At 61.4% G+C, this 10,276-nt stretch overlaps 1 protein-coding gene across 2 annotated transcripts; it reads right to left on the bottom strand.

Moving 5' to 3' along the window:
* Positions 1 to 416: 416 nt before the first annotated feature.
* Sirt6 (sirtuin 6) lies at positions 417 to 5,549 on the bottom strand. 2 transcript variants are annotated; one of them, XM_059251848.1, is made up of 8 exons: positions 5,380 to 5,549; positions 4,399 to 4,526; positions 3,879 to 4,061; positions 2,751 to 2,810; positions 1,814 to 1,909; positions 1,661 to 1,741; positions 874 to 997; positions 417 to 791 (listed from the first exon to the last, which is right to left on the bottom strand). In XM_059251848.1, exons 1-8 carry the CDS (start codon positions 5,443 to 5,445, stop codon positions 525 to 527), a joined length of 1,005 nt encoding a protein of 334 aa, XP_059107831.1. In that variant the 5' UTR covers positions 5,446 to 5,549; the 3' UTR covers positions 417 to 524. The 2 variants fall into 2 exon arrangements, with proteins under 2 accessions (XP_059107831.1, XP_059107832.1); XM_059251849.1 differs by having other exon boundaries at positions 626 to 791; positions 874 to 957.
* Positions 5,550 to 10,276: the final 4,727 nt, after the last annotated feature.

Genomic DNA, 10,276 nt, shown 5'->3' with positions numbered 1-10,276 from the left:
CTCAGTGCAGATGGGTCCCTTGTCCCTCCTATGCATAGACAGGTCCCCGGTGGCTCTGGGTCAAGGGGGTTGGGGTGGAGTGTGTGGCTGCCCCTCGGGCACATCCTGAGTCACAAGTGGGTTGTGGCGGGTGGAGAGGCACGCGAATCCCCAGCCCTGGGACACAGCCTCTTCCACCCGCCGTGGGACTCCCTGTGTCCCGCGATTCCACGGAGGAACCCGGACAAGGGACACAGTGAGACTCGGAAGGAGCTGTGCTGGGTCTGGTGGCGTCCGCATGCCATCCCTGCTACTGTGGAGGCTGAGGGTGGGCAGGGGGCTAGCTCCAGGCCAGCCTGGGCTACAGCAGCAAGTTCAAGGCCAGCCTGACCGACTTAGGGAGCCCAGGTCTCAAAGAAAAATTTGAAAAAGGCGGGGCATGGCATGTGCCAGTCTGGGCTCAGTCCCCAGCACATAAAAATCAAAACAAAAACCCCCAACATGTGTGGTTCCTACAAGTACCCCTCCCGCCCCACACACTCGGGTCAGCTGGGGACAGCCTCGGTCTTCACTCTTTTGGGGGGCCTGTGGGGTACAGGACTGTCGGGCTCTGGCTTACACGGAGCGTGCACCGAGCCATTGAAATGCGCAGGGGGCTCAGCCTTGGGTGCAGCTGGGCGCGGCAGGGGTGGCAGGGCCTTGTCCAGCACACGGGGTCCTTCCCAGGTGGGGATCTCCAGCCCCAGATGCTTCATGAGCCTGCTCATCACCTCGTCCACATAGCCGTGGATGCGCAGGTCAGCCTGGCGGTCCTGCGGGAATGAGGGATGGTCAGGCCGGGGCAGAGGACACGGCAGGGGAGACGGGGCCACAGGGCAGGGCACGGGCACATACGTGTTTTGTGGGCTGTAGGTTGACAATGACCAGACGGCCTCCCCGGCGCTTAGTGGCAAGGGGCAGGTTCCCACTGGGGCGGATCTGCAGCGAGGTGCCCAGGGTGACTGACAGGTCTGCGTTCCTGGGAGCAGGAAGCAGGGAGGGGCTGGAGGCGTGGTCAGGGTGAAGCCCCGCCCAGAATCCCCAGTGAGGGGCTGGGGGCGTGGTCAAGGTGGAGCCCTGCCTAGAATCCCCCAGTGAAGGGCTGGGGGCGTGGTCAGGGTGGAGCCCTGCCTAGAATCCCCCAGTGAGGGGCTGGGGGCGTGGTCAGGGTGGAGCCCCGTCTAGAATCCCCCAGTGAGAGGCTGGGGGCGTGGTCAGGTGGAGCCCCGCCTAGAATCCCCCAGTGAGAGGCTGGGGGCGTAGTCAGGTGGAGCCCCGCCTAGAATCCCCCAGTGAGGGGCTGGGGGCATGGTCAGGGTGGAGCCCCGCCTAGAATCCCCCAGAGAGAGGCTGGGGGCGTGGTCAGGGTGGAGCCCCGTCTAGAATCCCCAGTGAGGAGCTGGCTCTGTGCAGAGGACTTTTTATTAGTACACACAAGGCCCAGTATTCTCCCCAGTACCACAGAAACCCTGAAAACAAGAAACTAAACAAACCTTCCAGTCATCCTGTGTTCTCCTTTGCATCTATCCTGCCCAGGGTGTGGGTGACGCAGGGGACCCCTCTGCTGTCCCACTCCTGAGTCCTGACCTTCTGTGGAAGTCTATCCCATGCTCCCACCCAGGGAGCGCAGGGTGGGTCATACCTGCTGGCCTCGTCAGCGAGCATCAGGTCCCGGTCAGGCAGGGCGTCCTCCCAGTCCAGAATGGTGTCCCTCAGCTCCCCCCTGCGGCAGGTCAGGGAAGGGAGTCAGGGCCCTCACCTCCTGACAGGTGCAGGTGCGCGGCAAGTCACTCACCGACAGGCCCGGAGTCCCCTCGCCTTGGCCACCGTGCAGAGCCGGCCCGTGGCCTTGAGACCCATGGTGCCCACGACTGTGTCTCTCACGTACTGCCTGCACAGGGAGGAAGCGGGGTGGTGGAACCAGTGTACTGGGGTACAGGCTCAACCCCTGGGCCACACAGCAAGACAAACAGCTGAGGGACAGACAGGCTCAGTCTGGCAAGTGCTCGCCATGCAAACATAAGGCCCTAAGTTTGGGTCACCAGAACCTATGTATGGAAGAGGGCACAGTGGAGCAGACTTACACCCCAGTGCTGGGAGGCCGAGACGGGGACCCCGGGAGCTCACTGCCTACTCGGCTAAACCAGCCAGCGACAGGTTCTGAGAGGCCTCAGAACACAAGGACAGGGACTGAGTTAAGGCACCCACATGTGGGGGGCGGGGGAGGGAGGCAGCTAAGCCCAACACGATGGCTCACACCTGCGATCTCAGCACCCAGGAAGCTGAGGCAGGGGGATGACGGATTCCAGGCTAACCCAGGCAATTGAAAAAGAACCACTAAAGAGGGACTCAGGGGCACAGCTCTTGCCTAACACCCTGAGGCTCTGGTGTAAAGTCATGTTATCCTCCAGCCCGGAGCCACGGGGGGTGGGGGGTAGGGGGGAGGTGGGGGTGTGCGTGGGGGCAGGGAGACCCCTCATTTCCTAGGGCGTGGCTTGTGTCACCCCATTTTGTAGCTCCTTGCTTGGGGGACTGCAAAGGAAGGATCTGTCTACTTCCAGTCTGTTTTCATCGACTGTCCCTGGAGACAGGGCCACCTCCCAGCCTTCCCTAGGGCCGTTTTAGGGCCCCTTAGCCAGCTCAGGGGAGGAACCTGGGCGTGCCCCACCCTGGGAGAGCCTGGCTAGGCCCCGCCCCTCCTGGCCTTCACATGCTCACTCACTGACACTCACGTCTTACACTTGGGACATTCCTCTACAAACATGTTTCCGTGGAGCTCCGCCAGCTTGTCCCTGTGGAAGAGGATGCGAGTCAGGACCTTCCCCAAATCCTGAGGCTTGGGCCAGCTGCTCAGCCTGCCTCCTCCTCCAGAAAGCCTTCCTGGACTGCTCACCCACAAGGTCCATGGACTTCTCTTTCCTGATCCTCACATCAAGGGAAGATGCCCCAGCCTGTCCCAGTCTGAGGAATTGTTACAGAAAGAGCTGACCTTATTTTTGCAAACACACAAATACCTGCTCCCCACTACAAAAATCTGTTGTCCAGACGGACATGGTGGCACAAGCCCTTAATCCCAGCACTCAGGAGGCAGGCGGATCTCTGTGACCTCAAGTCCAGCCTGGTCTACACAGAGTGGTCCAGGACATCCAGGGCTACACAAAAAAACTGGCTTAAAAAAAGCCATTGGGGTTGGGGATTTAGCTCAGTGGTAGAGCGCTTGCCTAGCAAGCGTAAGGCCCTGGGTTCGGTCCTCAGCTCTGGGGAAAAAAAAAAGGAAAAAAAAAAAAAACAACAAAAACAAAACAAAACAAAAAAAAAACCAAAACACAAAAGCCATTAACGGGCTGGAGCGATGGCTCAGTGGTTAAGAACACTGGCTGCTCTTCTGGAAGGTTGCTGAGTTTAATTCTCAGCACCCACATGGTGGCTCACAACCATCTGTAATGAGATCTGGTGCCCTCTTCTGGCCTGCAGGGATAATGCAGACAGAACACTGTGTGTGTATGTAAATAAATAAATATTTAAAAAAAAAAAAAATCTGTTGACCTAAGAATGCCTGTCTAGAATCCCCAGTGAGGGGCTGGGGGCGTGGTCAGGGTGGAGACCCGTCTAGAATCCCCAGTGAGGGGCTGGGGGCGTGGTCAGGGTGGAGCCCCGCCTAGAATCCCCAGTGAGGGGCTGGGGGCGTGGTCAGGGTGGAGCCCCGCCTAGAATCCCCAGTGAGGGGCCGGGGGCGTGGTCAGGATGGGCGTGGTCAGGCAGAGTGCCCTGCTGACAAGTGCTGGCCTGCTTGGGCTCTGCCCTCTTTCCATCTCCGATAAAATCCGTGAGGACGGAGGGTGCAGCGGAGCCCATCTGACCTGGGGAAGCCGGAGCGCACGTGCAGCCCGTCCACGTTCTGGCTGACCAGGAAGCTGAGGAAGCCCACGCGCTCCAGCTGCACCAGGGCCATGTGGGTCGTGGAGGGCCGGGCGCTCTCGAAGGTGGTGTCGAACTTGGGGGCCAGGCCACGCTCCTCCATGGTCCACACGCCGTGGGGGCCTCTGAGGGCGGCGAGCAGAGCGAGGGAGAGAAATCGGTACAGAAGTCACGTTCCCGCCCGCGGACTCCTGCCGACCCTGCCCCACGGGCAGCCAGGTGGGCAAGGGCTCTACGGAGAGGGTGGGGCGTCTTCACGGAACAGGCCTGGGGGTAGGCGAAGCCCGGGACCCCACTGGGGCCGGGGCCGGTTTCCCAGAGTGCTTTGCAGCGTCCACTACAAACTCCAAAGGTGGCACTTGCTGGCATCCCTTGCAGCTAGGCCCTCATCCGGGTGTGTTCCGGCTGGTGGGCATGCCAACATGTGAGCCCTGCCTCAGTTTCCCCTCCGTGTTCACAGACCTGAAGTCGGGGATGCCAGAGGCGGTGCTGATGCCGGCGCCCGTGTGGAAGACCACCCTGGAGGACTCCCACATCAGCCGCGCCAGCTCCCACACTTTGTGCTCCAGCTCCTCGGGCGGGTCGAAGATCTGTGGGGTCAGAGGGCATAGGGTCAGCACGCGACGCCCACTCCCCTTGGCCCGCTTCGGGTGACACCCAGGGACGTCACTTCCGGCCCGACTTTGGATAACCTCGGTCTGTCCCAAATCAAGATGCGGGTTTGTCTACAGGCGAGACGAGCCTGGCACCTCAGCACTCACGCAGGAGGCTCGCTGCGAGTTCGGGGCCAGCCTGGGGTACCGAGCGAGTTCGGGGCCAGCCCGGGGTACAGAGCGAGTTCGGGGCCAGCCTGGGGTACCGAGCGAGTTCGGGGCCAGCCTGGGGTACCGAGCGAGTTCGGGGCCAGCCTGGGGTACCGAGCGAGTTCGGGGCCAGCCTGGGGTATCGAGCGAGTTCGGGGCCAGCCCGGGGTACAGAGCGAGTTCGGGGCCAGCCCGGGGTACAGAGCGAGTTCGGGGCCAGCCTGGGGTACCGAGCGAGTTCGGGGCCAGCCTGGGGTACCGAGCGAGTTCGGGGCCAGCCTGGGCTACACACAGAGACTCCTCTCCCACCCCAACTCCCACTTCTCAGAAGCCACAAAGACTGACCGCCCGGCCCTGGGGTCCCGGCTCACAGGGGTGGGGGCGGGGGTGTCCCCGGAGGGGTGCCGGCTTCCGGTCGCCACCCCGGGGCTGGCGTTCGGGTCCCGGTCCCGTGTGTCCCCCCGACGCCCAGGGGCGTCCCTCCCGCCCCCTCCCTGCAGGGAAGTCCTCCCCATTGTCTAGACGCTGTGCCTCCTGCTGTTCCCACAATGCCCCGCTCCTCGGGCCGCCCGTCCCGTCCGGGTCTCCCGTCCCGCCGGGGTCTCCCGTCCTTCGGCGGCCCCGACACCGCGGCCCTCACCTCCGGCAGTCCACACTTGCCCTTGTCCGCGTACGGGGACAGCCCGGCTGCATAATTCACCGACATCGTCGCCGGCACTGCCGTACGCGCGGCACAATAAAGTTTCCCTTGTTGAGGCCGCTTCCGCCGGAAGTGGGGAAGAGGACCCACCTTCCCTAGAGACACCGGTGTGTGTGGGTGTGTCTGGGGGTGGTGCTGGCGGCGGCGGAAGAGGCGTTCTCTCCAGAGTGCATGCGCCGCGCTGACGCCGCGCTGACGCCACGCGCGCCATCTTTAGTGCTGGCAGCTGACTCGGGCGCCTTCCCCAGGCCTGGCCGGGGGCTGTCCCGGACCAGGAAGTTGATGTGACCACTCACTGGAGCCGAGGCAGGAGGATTGCGAATCCCAGGCCAGCCCGGCTGTGTAGAGACCCTGTTTCATAAAAGGGACAAAATCACCAACAAAACCCATTAAAACAAACCCCTTTGGGGCTTTCGCTCAGTGGGCAGAGCCCCGCCCCGCGTGCATACAGCCCCGGTGGGAGTTCAAAGCCAGCCTGAGACCTTAGGGCGGCTTTGGGTCTCTGCTGTGTGACGCTCAGCCCGTCTCTGCCCCTCTCTGGGCCACAGGCCAGAATGAATGGGAACTTGGGGTTTGCAGGCCCAGCAAAGACCTCCGGACTCCGATCTTTTCTCGGCTTTGTTTCTGGGGTGCATCTCCCGGGATAGCACAGAGCATCAGGTCCCCCGAAGGGAGCGAGTCCCATGTGTGACACAGAGGTGCGCAGAGATGCAGAGAGACAGATGGGAAAGGAGATTCTGGGGTCACGAGGACTTCCCGTGAACCCCTCCCGTGGCCATCTCTGCAGTGGGAGGCACCGTCCTGACCCTTGTGCCTGGTGGTGGCCACAGACAGGACCAGGCCGCAGTGATGGTGCTGGGAACCCGGGGGAGGGGCGGCACGTGACCACGGGAGCCTCCTGATCCTGGCGGGGACCCCCGAAGGCTTCCCGGAGGTGGGAGCGCACAGGCCGGAGGGAGAGGCGGTCCTCGGGGCTGCCCAGCTGAGCACGCTGGCCAACGGCAGCTCCTCCCTCGGCTCACCCCATCCCCCTGGGCGGGTGCCCCCCCAAACCTGATCGGGTGTCACCCCGACTCCGCTACTGGCAGCTCGCACCTGGAGCGAGTAACCAGAGAGGCTGTGGTGGACGCAGGGCTCTGGCCTGGAGTCGCCTGAGGTAGGGAGATAGGCTGGGGAGGCCCGGGTGGACACGGCCCTGGGTCCCGAGGAAGGGGCGGCCTGGGGCTGCGCCACAGCGGGCTGCGTGCGACGCCCCGAACACACGCACCCACACGCTCGTGACAGGCGCACGCGTCCCACCAGACAGCCGCGGCCCTGGCTCAGTGCGCACCCTCCTCCCTGAACCATTGTGGGGACCCACAGGTCACTGGACCTGTGCTACGGTCACCTCTTCCAGGAGGCCTTCCCCATCTCCATGCTGCGATTCTCCTGACTGGAAACCGGTGGACGAGGCTCCTGGGTGTCCTGTTACTCACCCTTGGGTGTGATTGAACTTTATAGTTGGGGGGGTGAGAGTGAACTGTCACATTGAGTGTAGAGGAGGAAGGATGGACGGGTGGGAGGGTGAATGTGTGGATGGATGGGTGGGTGGGTGGTGGATGGATGGATGGGTGGATGGGTGGATGGATGGGTGGATGGATGGATGGGTGGATGGATGGATGGATGGGTGGATGGGTGGATGGGTGGATGGATGGATGGATGGATGGATGGATGGATGGATGGATGGGTGGATGGATGGATGGGTGGGTGGGTGGATGGATGGGTGGATGGGTGGGTGGATGGATGGATGGGTGGGTGGATGGATGGATGGATGGGTGGATGGGTGGGTGGGTGGATGGATGGGTGGATGGGTGGGTGGATGGATGGATGGATGGGTGGATGGATGGGTGGATGGGTGGGTGGATGGATGGATGGGTGGGTGGATGGATGGATGGATGGATGGGTGGATGGATGGATGGATGGGTGGATGGATGGATGGATGGGTGGATGGATGGATGGGTGGGTGGGTGGATGGATGGGTGGATGGGTGGGTGGATGGATGGATGGGTGGATGGATGGGTGGATGGATGGATGGGTGGATGGATGGATGGATGGGTGGATGGGTGGATGGGTGGATGGATGGATGGGTGGGTGGGTGGATGGATGGATGGATGGATGGATGGATGGGTGGATGGATGGATGGGTGGGTGGGTGGATGGATGGGTGGATGGGTGGGTGGATGGATGGGTGGGTGGGTGGATGGATGGATGGATGGGTGGATGGGTGGGTGGGTGGATGGATGGGTGGATGGGTGGGTGGATGGATGGATGGATGGATGGATGGATGGATGATGGATGGGTGGATGGATGGGTGGATGGATGGGTGGGTGGGTGGATGGATGGATGGATGGGTGGATGGGTGGATGGATGGATGGGTGGATGGGTGGGTGGATGGATGGGTGGATGGATGGGTGGATGGATGGGTGGATGGATGGGTGGGTGGGTGGATGGATGGATGGATGGGTGGATGGGTGGATGGATGGATGGATGGATGGATGGATGGATGGGTCTGCCCTGAATAGATTGCATTTGTTTACCAAGAGCAGTGACAAGTGTGACTGGCCTTCCTACCAGGGACTGTCTGTCCAGTGTCTCCTCCCCTCTAACTCCAGGAGTAAGAAGAGTGTTACTGGGCAAAGCCTGGTGACGGCTCCTTGCTTAGAAGGCAGGTTAGAGGTGGAGGAAGTGACCCAGCCGAGGAGAATGCAGGAAGTCCACTTGGGGAGGTAGAGTTCGTTCTGTCTGGGGGACAGCACATGGGGTTTCATGAACAGGAGTTCCACAGAGAAGGTGGGGGGGGGGATTATTGGCATCAGTGATTGTACAAGTTCAAGACTGCAGAGCAGTGTCATGGTGATGCCAGTTTACTGTCTGTCAGCCCCTTCTGGTGACTGCGCTGAGTACTCACAGCTATGGGTCCGAGGAGGGAGTATCTCCTCTGTTTACAGTTGAGGACAGTTCTCAGAGAGGGCAAGTAACCTGCACGGGGACACACAGCAGAGAGGGCTGGCAGTGTGAGATGAGCACAGAGGCTGTGCTGTGCAGGGTGCTGTGCAGGGTGCTGTGCAGGGTGCTGTGCAGGGTGCTGCGGTGACCGCCCCAGCACCCTCCCTCACTCCACCCACCCCTTCCCTTGAGACAGGACGAGAGCCCCCAGCCAGCGTGATGAAGACCCTCCGGGCACGGTTCAAGAAGACAGAGGTGAGTCTGCAGGCCTGGGGGGGGGGGCGTGAGCCCTCAGTCCCACCCCCTGCTGGAGCCCCTACTGTAACTCAGAACCCAGGGCTCCGCCTTTAGGCCTCCCCCGGACCCCCGCCCCCCACCCCGTGCCCCCAGTGACTGTCCCAGCAGCTTCATGGACCAGTTTTTATTTTTTATTTTTTATTTCTGTTAACCAAATGTTAACCCCCCACATGGCTCTGCTGACTCCATCCCCAGGCCGGGTCACAGTGGTCACCGTGACCTCCTCCAGGGATGGAAGCAGGGCCTTTGCACATGCCAAGGCGTCAGTGAGATACCTCCAAACTCTTCCCACCCCTGTTTTTATTTGAGTCCCGCGATCCCAGGGGGATTCCCAAGTGCTCTTCCCCGGGAGCCCCAGTCCCACCCTCACACTGGTTCTTCAGGGAATGAGCTTATATTGTCTGCATTTGAGAGACGAAGGGAGGGCTCAGAGAGGGTGTGGAAGCTGCTCCAAGTCACACAGCTCACAAGCGTCCTGCCTCCTGCGGGGGCTGGGCATCTGTGGGTGTGACCTGCATGGGGAATGGGGATGGAAGGGTTTGTTCAGAGAGAGAGAGGAGAGAGGGCAGGGCGGGGCGGGGGGGGGGAGAGAGAGAGATCACTTTCCTATACCGTTAAGGCTGGACTGGCCTCCCAATAGTTTCTGCCTGGTCCCTCAGTTCCTCAGATACACTTTTCACAGAATCCCTGGGAACCACAGCCGGTTGGAAACCCAGTCACCGCAAAAGCCGAGCAATGGGCTGGCAAGATGGCTCAGTGGGGAATGGTGCTTGCAGCCAAGCGTTTTCTGTGTAAATGAAGAGTTGCCTGCCTCCAGGGCTGAGGGCTGCGCACCACCTGTGTGCAGTACCTGCGGAGGCCAGAAGGGGGTGTCAGGTCCCCAGGGGCTGTACCACATGTGTGCAGTACCCACGGAGCCTGGAAGGGGAGGACTCTGGTCCCCAGAACTGGAGTCATAGGCGGTTGTGATCCCTGTGTGGGTGCTGGGAACCCAACCGGGTCCTCTGCAGGGGCAGCCGGTGCACTAACCTCTGAGGCACTTTTCCTGAGTTTGATTCCCAGAACCCACTGGTGGAAGGTAGAAAATGACCCCACAAAGGTGTCCTCTGACCTCTGCCTCCATGTACCTGTGCACGCACCCACATCAACGTAAGTTTTAAATTAAAGGAGAAAATACCTTTTGAAAAGCTGAATTGGGCCAGCTGTGATAGCGCACGCCTTTAATCCTAGCACTCGGGAGGCAGAGGCAGGCGGATCTCTGAGTTCGAGGCCAGCCTGGGCTACAGAGTGAGTTCCAGGACAGCCAGGGCTGCACAGAGAAACCCTGTCTGGAAAAAAGACCCACCTATTTTAAAAGCTGAATTATTTCGAAATCTTGCAGCCCACCCCTGATGAGAGATACCTAGCTTGGGATGGGGCGTGGGTGTGTTTCCGCGGGGCGCTGAAGGGGCAGCATCGGGGTGGGAGGGGCGGGGGCGCTGGGCCAGCCTGGGCAGCAGACGGGAGGCCTGGCCGGCCCCTGCCCGCCCTTATCCGGTTTCCGGCTGCAGCCAGAG

Source organism: Peromyscus eremicus, unplaced genomic scaffold (assembly GCF_949786415.1).
Source record: "Peromyscus eremicus unplaced genomic scaffold, PerEre_H2_v1 PerEre#2#chr22_unloc_1, whole genome shotgun sequence".
Taxonomy (NCBI): domain Eukaryota; kingdom Metazoa; phylum Chordata; class Mammalia; order Rodentia; family Cricetidae; genus Peromyscus; species Peromyscus eremicus.
The sequence above is the reverse complement of the archived record's forward strand: the minus strand, read 5'-3'. Positions and strand labels throughout refer to the sequence as shown.

Excerpts from the sequence above, each read along its gene's own strand:
- Sirt6 (XM_059251848.1), bottom strand. The coding sequence starts at position 5,445 with ATGTCGGTGAATTATGCAGCCGGGCTGTCCCCGTACGCGGACAAGGGC. Across the intron at positions 4,527-5,379 it reads GCAAGTGTGGACTGCCGGAG|ATCTTCGACCCGCCCGAGGA; the intron begins GTGAGGGCCGCG and ends CTGACCCCACAG. Across the intron at positions 1,910-2,750 it reads GAATGTCCCAAGTGTAAGAC|GCAGTACGTGAGAGACACAG; the intron begins GTGAGTGTCAGT and ends CTCCCTGTGCAG.